Below are 14,208 nucleotides of genomic sequence, written 5' to 3'. Positions count from 1 at the left end.
CGTGTACTTAGATTTAGGTGCACGTTAAAGATCCCCAGGTGGTCGAAATTTCCGGAGTTCTCCACTACGGCGTGCCTCATAATCAGAAAGTGGTTTTGGCACGTAAAACCCCATAATTTAATTTAATTTTAAGTAAATGTACGCGCATATCGCACAGTGCGTGAGTTGATACACCTGGACCGTGCAACCGTTAATTCTCTTTAAAGAGAGATGAAGTCGCATCGGCGAATCAGCTGCTTGCCGTCGCATAATCGAAGAAGAGGCAGAAGAAGTGAGCGTCCGACACGCGTCGTGCGCACCACGGGCCAGGGCTCGGCGCTTCGAATTCTCTCACGTTGAAGCCCTGATGTGCGGCCAGCTACTTAACCCGCCTGCTGTACTGCTATATCGAAGAACTAGGACGCCACATCGTCGTGCCTTGTGGCGGTGTCGAAGGTACGTGCGCACGTTGTTCTATACTTTGCCAGTCGCTTTATAATTCATAGGAAAGGGCTTAGCGCGAGGCTTAACATCACGTTTGCCGAATGGGCCACTAAGGCCTCCCATCGCCGATGATTTTGTGGAAGTTACAGTGTCAGAGCTCTCCAATGTGCTTAGATCTCTGCCTGCCTCAGCTGCCGGTCCTGACGACATTTCCAATGCCATGCTAGAAATGTTTGAAATGTCCTCTGATGACATTCTGAACACAGTGAATTATTCTCTAAAAAAGGCTTGTATTCCACCATAATCGAGGACAGCTAAAATTATACCGCTGCTTAAAAAAACAAGGAGCTGGCTACAACCTTGACAACATTAGGCCTATCTCTCTTACGTCAAATATGATAAAACTAATTGAAAGAGTTTGATATGGTTTTATGATCGATAATATATCTGAAAATTCGCTACTGAGCCCAAGTCAAATAGGTTTCCGGCCCGGTCTCTCCATTTGGTGTGCGCATGCAGATTTGGAAAGCCGCATCCAACTTGCTCAGCATAGAAAAGAAGTTAGTGCTTTAGTGACTCTTGACATAGCAAAAGCTTATGACAGCCTTGTGTACTCTCTACTGCTGGACAGATTACAGTCCTGCAATTTTCCGAGATACATAACGGCATGTATTTTTGAGTTTCTAAGAAACCGACAATTTCATTGTTTTCAAAACGGTTTTCTTCAAGAAAATACGATCAGACAAGAGGGGCGCCCCAGGGGGCTGTTCTGTCTCTTATACTATTTAAGCTATTCATGAGTTCAGTGCCACTGCACCACGATGTGAATCTGTATGTCTATGCAGATGACATTGCATTTTTCGCGACAGCTAGAGACATTATTTTCCTTCACCTGTCTTTGCAAACGTACCTCTGTACTCTACAGACGTGGCTTCACAATCTGCATCTGTCACTAAACGTAAACAAAAGTGCAGTCCTTGTTTTTCCGCTTTCCGGGCCGTTACAGTTATCATTAGTATTTTAACAGAGAACCATTCCCCAGGTAGAGTCGCTTAAATACTTGGGTATCATATATGACGGAAAACTTTACTGTCGTTCTCACATAGGAAATATTGAAACGAAGGGGACACGAGCCTTAGGTTTACAACGTAGTCAGTAACCGACGTTCTGGTATGCGAAGTGAAACACTAATTATGATCTATCGTATGTATGTACGATCGATTCTAGAATTTGGCTGGAAGTGCAAAATATAAATTAAGACCGCTTGTTCTGTTAGAAAGAGAAGCTCTTCGACTATGTTTCGGTCTTCCTAAATTTGTTGCTAATAATGTAGTATACCGAAGCGGGCCTACCTACTCTTCACACGCGATTCCGCATGCTTACGGTTCAAACCTACTTAGGAGCTTATGATTCTTCACTACGACGTGGACAATATGCATTTATTAGTGAACGAAATCCATTTTTTGAGAACACGTGGTCACGGTTGCATACCCTACAAGTCGTATTTGTGCAAGCACAATTAGAACTTTTAAATGCTCGCCTTTGAGAAATAATTGCGCTTCATAGGTCTCCGGGGTCGCTCAAAATTGAATTTGCAGACATTTTGCCACACAGTGAGAAATTTCTGCCCACAACATATTTGATTGACCGTTTACAAGAATATTTGACCTCCTTCAAAATAAATGTAATAGCGACTGATGCTTCTTCGCGTGAAGAGAAGGCAGGGGTGGGGGGTGGGCATCTACTCACCATCCCTCGATTGGTTTTTTTCACTTCGCCTACCAAATTACACATCAGTTTTTCATGCCGAACTTCTGGCAATATTTCTTGCCTTGCGGACGTTACCCCTTCATACAAGGGTTATTATCGTCACAGATTCTCTATCTGTGTGCAGCGCACTTACTGCGTTTACAAAGTCGACAGCATTGAACACGTTTTATTCGTTAGCTCCGCCTCACTTAAGTTTACTTCATATGGAATGGGTCCCCGGCCACCGAGACATTCATATCAATGAAATAGCCGATTCCTTAGCACGAGCTTCTCTGACAGGTCCGGCGCTATCTGTGCTGCCGGGAGCTGCGCACATCACTGCAGCCAGATGTAGGCAATTTTCTTTGAGCGAAGACAAAAAAGCCTTTTCATTAGCAAAATCTAGATTTTTTGTACCTAAATTATTCTTGGAACCGGCAATGGTGTCCTAACCGGAAATTCGAAGTTTCATTTACTAGGCTGCTTGCCGTATTTCAACACTTAATTTTTACTTCCACAGGTGTGGTCTGCATGGTGGTATCCCCTCTATGCTACCTCTGCAATGAACCGGAATCTATAGATAATTTTTATTATCATATCGGTGGTTTCCTACTCATCGAAAAATGTCTAGAAATTCCACTTCAAAATTTAGGATTGCCTTTAAGCAGTGCTGTTATACCATCCTTTGGAGCAACGGTATTGGGATATAGCCACACGAACGTTTGCCTAGCCATTTATAATTTTCTATGTGGCATAAAAAGAATGCCTTGATAATAGTTCTTAGTTTCAGCAATTGATTTACTTCTACTTCTATTTAGAAAATTCAAAAAGTAAAAGCACAATTTCAGTTTAAATCTTACCATTATTATTCAGAATTTAACTTACTCAAGTTTAAGTATATCCTTTTTATTTATTTCTTCTCTTTTTTTAGTATTTCTATCTACGCAAGGCTTACTATATTGTATTGATCAATACTTTATCTCATGTATTCACAGTTTATTTTTCATCTTGGATTATATATTTGTTTTCCTTTCTTGTTATTTGTTAACCAATTTCTTTTATTTATTGAATTGTATTACCACCCGACTCGTGGCCTACCCCCCATAGTTGGTTTGTGCCATTGAGGCTTCATCATCATCATCATCATCATCATCATCATCACCACCACCAGTCGCTGCAGTGGACGCATACCTGGAGTGCGCATGTAGTGGACGGGTCGAAGGTATGCGCCACTGCACTAGCATCGGTGCATCCTGCGTTCAGTAGCTCAGCGCGCTATGCTAGAATGCCGGATAAGGCGCTATATTGCGAGTCAGCGAGAATCTGCTTGCTTGTTGATGAGGAGAGGTCGGTATACTAATTCACGATATCTTTACCTCACCGATCTGTAATGGAGCACGAGTGCCAATCGAAGCGCAATTTCTTGGTCGGTAACTTTTTGTTCTGCGACATTTGCGACGCAACTTGCTAACTGCGGATGTTGTTTCCAAGCACAACATTGTCTCTCCACACCTGCCGCTTGTGTTCTGCAGTGAAGCCGCGAAAGAAGGAAGGCAGCAAAACAAGGACAGGAGGCCCAGACCGAGCAGCAATGGCTGCCGACGTGGCGGTGGCGCCTCACAACCGCATCCCAATCTCTGGCGGAAACAGCAGCGAAACGGTCAGCCCCAGTGCTTACATGTGAGTGTTTTTGTCGGCGTCCAACCTGCGCTTTCTCTATGCCTGGCGACATAACTTTTCCCGGAACGGAAGAGAAAGCTACGAGAGCGGAGCTTCTGCACTTTTATCAGATCGTTATGTAGTCCAGATTACAATTTCAAGCAGCGACTGGTGTCGGTTTCAGTATCTACAACGCTTCTGAGGTGGAAAATGAAAGTATTTTGCAAGAAGCTTAGACATGCCATTGCCTCATTTTTCATTTAACAGGCAGAAGAGAGCGAGAATTGACGAAAATAATGTTTTTTAAGCAACACCAACTACCATCTACTAATGTCGCCCTTTGAATTGTGTGTGTGGTTTACACTACGAGACACCCGTACAAGATCTTTCGGCTGTGGAAACCGTGACCCTCATGGAAAAGGGAAGCTTTACCGCTATAGAATTGAGGCCGACTAATGAATTAGAGAACCTTTTCGCGAAGGTAGAAACATCATTGGACCATTACGACATCTTGTCTAGAATTAAGAAAAATTCGCCATAAAGGTCCTTTTCGCAAAGCTGTCACGACTGCAAATGGCATTTGACTTTGTAGGGATGCCTCACCATTTAAACCGCACGTTAAACTCCTTGGGCGGACGCATGGGCGCAGCGAATGAAAATTTAGGCTGCTACAGGCAATGGATGACCGCTTTCTCGCTCAAGGAGCCATTTGACGCTTTCGCATCAAAACGTAACAATATAGACGACGTTAAGCTTCTTCAGTAAGAGTGGAACGTGAAAGCATTCAAATTTCCCTGACTGCTGCTCACGCTTCCCGGCAATTGAAGATTATGTTACCGTAATATTTACCTGGAAGTGCTGGCGGCGAACGCTATGCACGAAAGCAGGCTTTCATGTCATTTCTTTCTTTCTCTTCCTTCGTCTCCGCGCGCCGCTGCATCGGATGCGCGGAAGTGAGCGCCATCTGGATTGTGTTGCAACGAACAGAGCAGGGGACGCCGCTGTCGCTATTATAGAAGCGCCGGAAAAGGGCTTTGTGTTTGAGTTTCTGCGGAACCAAATTATGGTTTCTCGTATATTCAAATTACAATCCGACGCTATCATGTGTTTAGGTTGTGTGTAAGTCGTACTTTACGATTTTTCTGACGCTTTTTACTCAGACAACTTCAATTATTTCCGTAACACCTCTGGGCCACGCAGAAGGCCTGCGTGGTTCGGAATGATTTTCGCTCACGAGACACCGGACACCGACATCGGATTTTCTGTGACATGGGGCTTTTAACGCTATCCCGTTAAAAGCGTGCCGCTCGTTGTCAACAGCATGTTTGCTATGCAAACATGCTGTTTCCACATACCAGCACAGCGCCGAACGATAGACGGTGCAGTAATAGCAAAATGGCGGCGCCATATTTAAAACAGTCTATAGAGAATTCTGGCAGCAACCCGAGCAGAACGGAGCCGCACTCAAGCGACCCCTACCACTGTCACATAGCGGCGTTTTTTGAAGCCAGTAATTCATTATCTGTGCTATGAACAGTTTTGTTTCATCCAAATGGTAGAAGCAATGGATTCCTACAGGCCCTTTATTCGATCATTTTTTTACAGGTTTGATATCAGCGTGCAGTTTTGCAGAACACCGGCGCTCCCTTATGTTCTCAGTGCTTCGAGGAAATGGCTAGACATAGTAACAATTAGTCTGACAATGGCGACAATGCTGTTCGCAATAATATTACCGGTGGAGTTAAATCGGTGAAGGAAAAAAAAACCTTCAATGGCAATTCAGCTGTAAATGGCAGAGAAATGCGTGAGCATTATTACGTCCAATCTTTTTAAGGTGCTGCATCCATAAATTTAACCAAGTTCAACACATTTCAATGTGTTTCAGAGCGCATCGGCGTGTCTCGGTGGCGTAATCATGCGAACGAGCACAGCGAAGGAAGAAAGAGCGAATGCGCGGAGCGCAGCGGGGGATGAAATACGGCGAGAGGAAAGGAAGCGCGAGGAGGAAAGCTGAGGAGGAGGGTGCAACGGAAACATGAGGAGCAAAGCGGAGGAGGCCACCCTGAAGCATCACCAGATTGCACTCACATCTGCCTATCTGCCAGTCTTACATACTCTGGCATCTAGACTGACAGTCTGGCATCCTCCAGTCTTACATGGTCTGACATCCACACTGACAGGGTGGCATTCACAAGTTAGATATTTGTACAAAAAAAAAAAACGAATTGCTTCACACTGGAGGAGGCGAACTAGGAAGCTTACCAACAAGTCCGTGAGCGGTATTGTGAGCAACATGGCCACAAAACACGTCAAGCGGAAAGTCAGAGAGGCTGACGTAATCTTATGGGTGGTGGCAATGGAAAAGAAACTTACTATGAGTAGCTACTTCAGAAGAAAAATCGAAATCAGGAAAGAAAGAAATTGTGATAAGTCAAAGCAAAGTTCATTACTTTTCGAAGCGAGATCAGCATACCTTAGAACACGCAATTATAACGCGAAATACAACAAAGAAGAAGAAGAAGCATGTGCTTCTGCGATAAAGCTAGAGGAAACGATGGAGCATTTTTGTTAGAATGACAAGATATCTGCCCAGCGGTAGATTTGGGCACCTCTGGTCTCCTTGAATACTTTGGGTTCAGCGAGAGCGGAAGGCAGGTAAACATGCCCGCAGTAGAGATTAAAAAGAGTTCACTGGAATATTAGTGGACGAAAACTAGGCAAACCACAAACAACAGAAGCGTACGAAGACAAGGTTCCGAAGAGGGGTTCACGAAACTTGGTGACGGAAATTCTTTGTGGTCTCCTTTCCTGCTCTTCCTTTTCTTTAAACATAGGTAGCATATTAGGCAATACAATGAGGAGAACTTGGTGGCGCAACCCACCGCCCCGTTCTGAAGGAGGCGCTCATAGCATCCATCTATCCGCGGCAGCAGCGGCACCGGCCGTGCGGGGTACAGAAAAAGAAAGAACCAGAAAGCCCGTCTTCGCAAGCATTTCCCGGTATTTAATTCTGGTGTTTCAAGTGCGAAAACGGCGATCGAATTATGAGGCACGCCTTTGTTGGGCATTCCGGATTAATTTTGACCACCAGGGGGATCTTTAACGCTCCGCCAATGCACGAGACACGGGCGTTTTTGCATTTCTCCTCCAATCAAAATGCGGAAGCCGCTACCGGGATTTGATCCCGCACCCTCGCGCTTAGCAGCGCAACAGCATAGCTGCTAAGCCACCGCGGCGCGTCGTTTCCCTGTAAAGATTGCGTTGCATAAGCTGCTGTCGCAGGAAAGCGGCAACTGGGTGGCCGGTATATGTAGGCTTCACAAGTTTTATTGAATTTTTAAGGACAAGGTGTTGCAAATAACATAATCCTAGTTCTTGTGCTGGATTATTCAGAGAGTCGGACATTACATGCATGACAAATCGAAACAGATATTAAAACAATTAAAAAAACACTGCTTATATTTTCACTGAATTACTTAGCGTCATATATTGCAATTCGCACATTGTACCCGGTCAGTATGTAAGGCGTCTCCAGTTGGAATTAATTTCCAGAATGACGCCAGTTCGGAGATTGCGCCATCAAACTTGCCGTGACAATTCCCTGTCGTTCCGCTTACTTCTTTAATGAAACGGTCACTCATTCCCTGAAGCAAACAACTGGAACACCAATGTATTACGTTCCACACTTTGGGAAGTAATATCCCGAAACAGGTGTGACTCTAAAATTTATTTAAAGTGGACACGTCTTGGAAGCTCACCGGCTAAAATTCGTAGATTACGATATGACCCCTAAGATAATTAGGAAGTTAATTAGTATTCTTTTAATTAGTCAAACGAGTCTGCCTGTTTCCGGTGCTAGTAATGTCGGCCTCTTGGAATAATCCAGCTCAACGACAATGATTGCGCGATCTGCTCCAGGCGATATTTAAAAATAAAACAAAAATGATCACCCTATACATAGCGCCGCACGCTGTGGCTCTGGCGATCGGCGCGGAGGTCGGTGCGATACCTCAATATGTCGCGGAATGAACAGACACGCGTGCAGCTGCGCTCAAATATCGCATTAGGGAGTGCCGTAACCGGCGATTTCTTCAGGAGAACATCATCATTTGCTATATATATATAGATATATATATGTTTGTGTGTGTGTGTGTGCGCGCACGCTTGCCCAATACGTGCTACATTAAAGTGTTTTTCCGAGCGTGCAAGAAGCCTGCGAATGCACGCAAAATGCCTCGAGCGGCCAGTCGCGTGGCAATTTTGCATGCATTTGCGAGCTTCTGTTCGGCTCAGAAAAAAAATTTTATGCAGCACGTATTCTGCAACAGAAGGCTGCATCGAGAATTTTTCATGTCGCTCTACAATTTTCTCATTGCCACTTTTCATCTAAGTAAAATAGCAGAGCAGCGTAATAATTAATTAGGCAGAATGAAAAATATTGTTTCAGTATCTCCTAGCGACGGCAAACATTAGCTTTCTTCTGTCTGGCTACGCGGCATCTGCATATTTTTAAATTCTGGCTAAGATTAGCTGGGACACGCTGTATATGCTCACGCTTTTTTCAGCTCTCTACCTATACTATGTCACCGGCTTTCCACACTTCACACATACAATTCTTTCCACTCTGGACCTCTTAATGTTAACGCATTACAAAAATCAGGACAAACGAGATTGACACAAGAAAATAATTTACTCCAATTTTGTGCAAGACAAAGCAGCTTCTTTTGGCCCGACCATGCACCGGCAATGGCGTATCTTGCAGAGACGTTTTAGATTTAGCTCAAGGGCTTCAGATCCGCTGTACCGATTTTGATTCCATTTGCTAACTTTAAAAGAAAAGAAAGTATATCTCGCGAATGTGCTAATCAGATAATTCAATTAGGTTATGAAAATGTTAATAGCAAATACTGAATCCTGGAAGGAAAATCTTGCCGATGATATTTGCCACCGTAGAACTCGGTAAAGAAAAAAGAAACGATATCACAATTCTGTAAACAGCACTTAATAAGACATCTAAAGGCGACCAAATCGTGGTATGCAATATACAACTCATTTGCCAGTAGCAAATTTCCAATACCCTCCTAAGCCTTGTAACAATTTCTCGGAAGTTGGAAATGTGTATGCCAACTTTAGGTACTCTAGCATGGGCATCAAAACACTATAGGCTTTCGCAGTTCCCATGACGTTCGCCACTTTTAAAATTCTCGGGCCGAATGACATCTCGGACGCCCAGATTTCATTTAATCTGGCCGTGTTATGTGCAAAAATGCACTAAATGCGGGCCACAGAACCTCTCAGCTGTTCTCATGTAGCCGCCATCTTACGTGCGCACAGCAAACTGGACTGGACAAGGTAAATATACCTGGTAGCGAAGCTTCCATAGGAGCCCATACGTTTAAAACATGGCGGTCCATCGGCGGTTCATGGGGCTTAGCGCCATTTGCATGTGGTGGGAACACTTCCGGCGGAATAAAAAATAATGTGACGCCATGTCCGTTAAAAGCAGAAGTGACGTCATTTTGTTTGCGAAGGTGCAAAATTTTTTTTGTTGGCCTGCTTTTGGAGCTATATATTAAAATGCCCCGCCATTCGACTTGATGGGTGTTTCGAGCTTTCAGCGCGGGAAGCGATGCAGGAAAGGCCAGCCGTACGGTTGTCGAAATCGCACCCCTGCACAGAACATACTTTCTTCGGAGGCCGACGAAAGCTTTAGGTGTAGAGTGCTGATCCTATCGTCGGACGCCAAGCCAGTCGGCCGGCGCAGTCGCACGAAAACAACTACACAATTATCTGGCGGTCGTAACTCACTACCTTTGAATGACCAGATTAGGAAGCGATGAAGCTACTCGAGTCACCAAATTCAGACAAACTTCGACCAGCAAGAAAGCACAAAATGTGAGGGGGACGTATTTCCACAGGTGAACTTTACGATTGCGCCTTTCTGCTCATTTCAACATGTGCATTGGATTGCGAGTTTTAGTGGCGCCAAGGCCCCCTGTAACGATGGGCGCTGAAAACAAATGCATTTATTAATAATAATAACATTAAATAAACTTGTATTTTCTGAACTCTTCACGAATATATAATATTGACCAGGAATTTTATTTCCGTTGAACGAATCTAACTGTCTCGCTTGAATTAAAAAGAAACGCTTTTTTCTTTCCCAATGTTTGTTCCCTCCAAACATAGTCGCGCTTCAATCGCTGCTCCCATAACCCCCCTTGCTGATGTCGGTGACAATCTGTACTGAACCGCTTTTCGCTCGAAGCTTCGCGACCCATTTGGATCGACCTTGGATTGGACGCGGCATTGACCCATGTGAGGCTGTGGCTCGAAAAATGCTAACACTTGCGTTCACTTCGCAGTGCGCTTCAATAATTTTTCCGTAAATAATTACAAAGCACTTTTAATTTCAGTAAAACAAAATTGTGTTTGTCAGCGCTTTTATCTAAAATAAAGTTGCTATACGACTTATTTAGGAGTAAAAAAAGCAAGCAAAAGATGCTTCCGCCAAAGATGAAGGCTGCTGATATGGCTATTTGAAAAACGTCGCGGGTTCCCGCCGCCATTCGCATAAACAGCCACGTCAATTTGACGTCCAGACTTTGGAATAATTTCAGCTTGGAATACCGTGGTTTGAAACAATGTATCGGTGATCGCGAACATTTCTTACTACGATGTTTACAGCTCCGCTGATCATCCACCTTCGCAGGGCCGAACGGCCTTGAATTTGTCCACACTACAGCAATAGCTTCTGCGAACACTTGCGAACCGTGGTCTTTTACGTGGATCAATGCGATCACAAATTTCAACATCTAAACAACAGCGATACTTTCGGAGGTGCCGCATAAAGGGGCTCCTAATTAATTTGGACTTCCCGTACTTCTCCAACCTATACGCGGCCATCTTTCTATTCCACCGCCGGTTGAATGTGACCGTCGCGGTCAAAACGGCCACCTCGTGGTCAGGTGCGGATGATCACAGTGAGTGAGCAACCACTTCCAGGGCTTACGTGGATGCCAAGATGCCTTGTTTTTAGGCAATCCGTGTGGAACCACCGCTGTGGCGCAGTGGCTATGAAATTACACTGCTAGATCAAATTCCCGCAGTGGCGGTGTCATTTCTACAGGGGTGAAATGAAATAACGCCAGTGTACTGCGCATTAGGTGCAAGTTAAAGAACCCCAGGTGGTCAAAATTAATCACGAGCTCCTACTGCCGGTGTCTCATAATCATATCGAAGTTCTTGCACCCAGCACGACAAAATGTTTTCCCCAACCGTGCGCACTAGTAGGCTTATTCTTATGGCTAAGAAACTTCAACACGCTCAAGCCGCTGCTATGCTGCGCTAGCCAGGCTCTCAACTGTGATTCTTGTAACGGTTCAAGTACATCGACTGCATTGAAACCTGTATGTGCAAAGTTGTATCGAAAGTGATGCGGAACTCTGTCAGGTGTGCGCAACAAATGTTGCGTTGTTATTCTGTTTTCCAGGAGGCACATAGACAGTGTGGTGACGCCAGATTTCACGTAAGTGTGAATGGCTTAATTGTCACTAGAAGCTGGCTGTGTGCTCGGTTTTCTTGTGCCGACACGAAACGTTGTAGAAACCATCCTGACGGCAACATACATGCTTTTCCGTGCCTCTCTGTGTAGATGCTTCAATTTATTTGTTCGTCTTTTTCACACATTTTTATAGCTCTAAGAATAGATGCACGCGGTGGTGAACAGTGTAAATAGGTATAAGAGAGGTAACGGGGAGGGGAAGGCAGGCACATCATAGGGAGAAGGAATAGCATAGGATGAAGGAAACTGTATAAGCATTATTGGGCGCGATAACAATAAAAAAAATAAATGAAATAAAAGTAACTGTTTCAACATGAATGATTATACTTCTCACGTGCACTAACTTGGGCGAAAGTGCTTGTTAGGCTTGACAGCTTCGTGTGACGTAGAACAATATACCGCCAGTACGAGAGCTCAGGGAATATTTTCAACGCTCCTAATTGAACCATAAACGTTAATCTTTCGCTACGCACTGCGCTCATAATGCTACCCACTTTCACATAATATAGTGCCTTTGGACGGCGATGCCGTAAGCGCCGGTATGTTTGATCACGTGGTTATGCGTCCATTGGTTGTCTTATCTGTCCCCGTTCCCTCCTTGATTACAATGCATGTGCATGACGCCGGTGCGGCTTCGCAAGCATCTGTTTCGGCGGATATTCTAGGAAGTGAGTGAGAGGACGACACGACAGTATTTCCGTAGCTTCAGAGGACATGGAAGTGCTTTCTAAGCTGATTGCGCCTTGTGCAAACGGTGCGAGCAGCGTATACGTTGCTTGTGTACTAGGAGCGGAGCTGAAACTGTATTACAAAGTGCCCAAACTTTCCGCTTCTGGATAAAATCAGGATTAGTGTCCGTTGCTCTTCTCTCTCTATTTACCAATCACAATGAAGCAGCGGCTTGCTGTTTTGTGACTAGCGTTCCTCAGCGCCGTCGATATATCACCTATTTTCTGCTTAATCACTCGCAGATGAGCGCAGTTGCGGTAACTATGTCCTTGCCGCGCCCAAGGCTTGCAAAGCACATGCTCTGTGTTGTATCCTTTATTGTTTCAGTTTCGTTTCTTTCAGTGTACATATTGTCATCGTCATTCAATATGTGGCTTTACTGTGACGAATAAAGAGAATTGCATACTGCGCTTGCGTGGTCCAGTGTCATGCGTCTGGGCTGAGCCAGACACCACATATTGGCGACGAGGGTCAGTATCGGAGCCTTGCCGCTCGGGTGTTTCCCAGCACCGCCCCCTTTCTTGCCTGCACGCGGTGACCCGGCTGTGCCTTGGCAGCAGTGGAAACGCGTATTCCTGAATTTCCTGGAGGCCATTGGCGGCGATGAACTGAAGCCGAAGCGTTGCAAGGCAATTCTGCTAAACTCGCTCGGGTTTGAAGGCCAGCGAATATTCTACAGCATCCTTGCACAAGGAGCAGACGTGACCGCGGACGCCAAGGCCGAGGACAAGGTGGACCAGTTCAAGGACGCGCTTGCTGCTCTGGATACGCATTTCGCGAGCGCTACGAATGATTTGGTGGAGCGGCGCCGGTTTCGCCAAAGACAACTGCCGGGTGAGACCTTTCAAGCATTTACAAACAGTCTTCGGGAACTTGCGTCTACTTGCAATTTTGGCAGTGCTACCGATAGCATGATTCGAGACCAATTACTGGAAGGCACTTCGTCACGAACAACCCGTGAACGCATGCTTTATGAAGGGTCTTCGCTTACACTGCAGCGTGCTGTTGACATCGGGAAGCAAATTGAGCAAACGCAACAAGAGCTCGGGGAATTCGCGCATAGCACTGTGAACAAGATTCAAGATGTGCGAAAAAGGTCAGACTCTGAGCAAGGAACTTGCTACAGGTGCGGCTCGTCATCGCATATGGCTAACTCGACTGCATGTCCGGCGAGGAACAAGCGTTGCCACTCTTGTGGAAAAATTGGTCACTTTTCAAGCATGTGCAAATCGAAGAAAAAGAAATATGCCGTTCGAAAGCCCGAGAAGGCCAACGCCGTCACGGTACTTCAAATCGGTGACCGTAATGCGTCGGCGAAAGATATTCGAGCCAACATTTCTATCGGGAAGATAAGATTGTCGTTGCTTGTCGACACAGGCGCTACGGTTTCTTTACTCAGTGAAGAGCACTACCACAAATATCTAGCCAACACCTACTCGTTGCGACCGCCGACTGCCAATTTGTGTAACTATTCCGGAGAACAAATCAAGTTAAGCGGTTGCTTTTTTGCTGACGTATCTTACAAGGGAAACAGAGCCAGTGTGCTTTTTCATGTCACAACCAAGGGCACTTCGCTGCTGGGGCTTGATGCCGTTCGGAGCCTGGGAATCACTATCAACGGCTCAACCTTGAATTGCTGCCAGGTGACATGCCCTGATTCACTGCCTTCAGAATTCACGCAACAGTTTGCGCACTTGTTCACGGAACAGTTAGGGCATGTGAAAGGCTTTGTTCACCATGTTAAATGCCGTTCATCTGTGAAACGAGTCGTTGCGAAGCTCCGACGCCTGCCGCTCACGCTACGGAAACAGATATCGGTAGAGATACAGCGTCTGCTGGCCGAAGATATAATTGAACCTGTCAACGCATCGGAGTGGATTTCACCGATCGTCGTCGTGAGGAAGAAGGACGGTTCAATTAGGTTGTGTGTGGACCTACGTGAAGTGAACAAGGCAGTAATTGCCGATGCTTTTCCTCTTCCGCATACAGAGGAACTACTTCATGAACTAGCTGGAGGAACGTGCTTCTCAAAGCTCGACTTAGCGTCGGCATACCACCACCTAGAACTGACTCCAGAAAGTAGG

At 45.3% G+C, this 14,208-nt stretch overlaps 1 protein-coding gene across 3 annotated transcripts in view; it reads left to right on the top strand.

Annotated features, from left to right (window-relative positions):
• The first annotated feature begins 303 nt into the window (after nucleotides 1-303).
• The window catches only part of LOC126524759 (uncharacterized), a 40,145-nt gene continuing 26,240 nt past the window's right edge, over nucleotides 304-14,208 (top strand). For 2 of the 3 annotated variants that reach the window (XM_055067295.2, XM_072286834.1), the window contains exons 1-3: nucleotides 304-435; nucleotides 3,705-3,852; nucleotides 11,324-11,359. In XM_055067295.2, the coding sequence (XP_054923270.1) occupies nucleotides 3,764-3,852; nucleotides 11,324-11,359 (125 nt within the window). In that variant the 5' untranslated portion in view covers nucleotides 304-435; nucleotides 3,705-3,763. The remainder of the gene's footprint in view (nucleotides 436-3,704; nucleotides 3,853-11,323; nucleotides 11,360-14,208) is intronic. The other variant, XM_072286835.1, reaches the window with a different exon arrangement.

This window comes from Dermacentor andersoni, chromosome 3 (genome assembly GCF_023375885.2).
Source record: "Dermacentor andersoni chromosome 3, qqDerAnde1_hic_scaffold, whole genome shotgun sequence".
NCBI lineage: Eukaryota > Metazoa > Arthropoda > Arachnida > Ixodida > Ixodidae > Dermacentor > Dermacentor andersoni.
The sequence above is the reverse complement of the archived record's forward strand: the minus strand, read 5'-3'. Positions and strand labels throughout refer to the sequence as shown.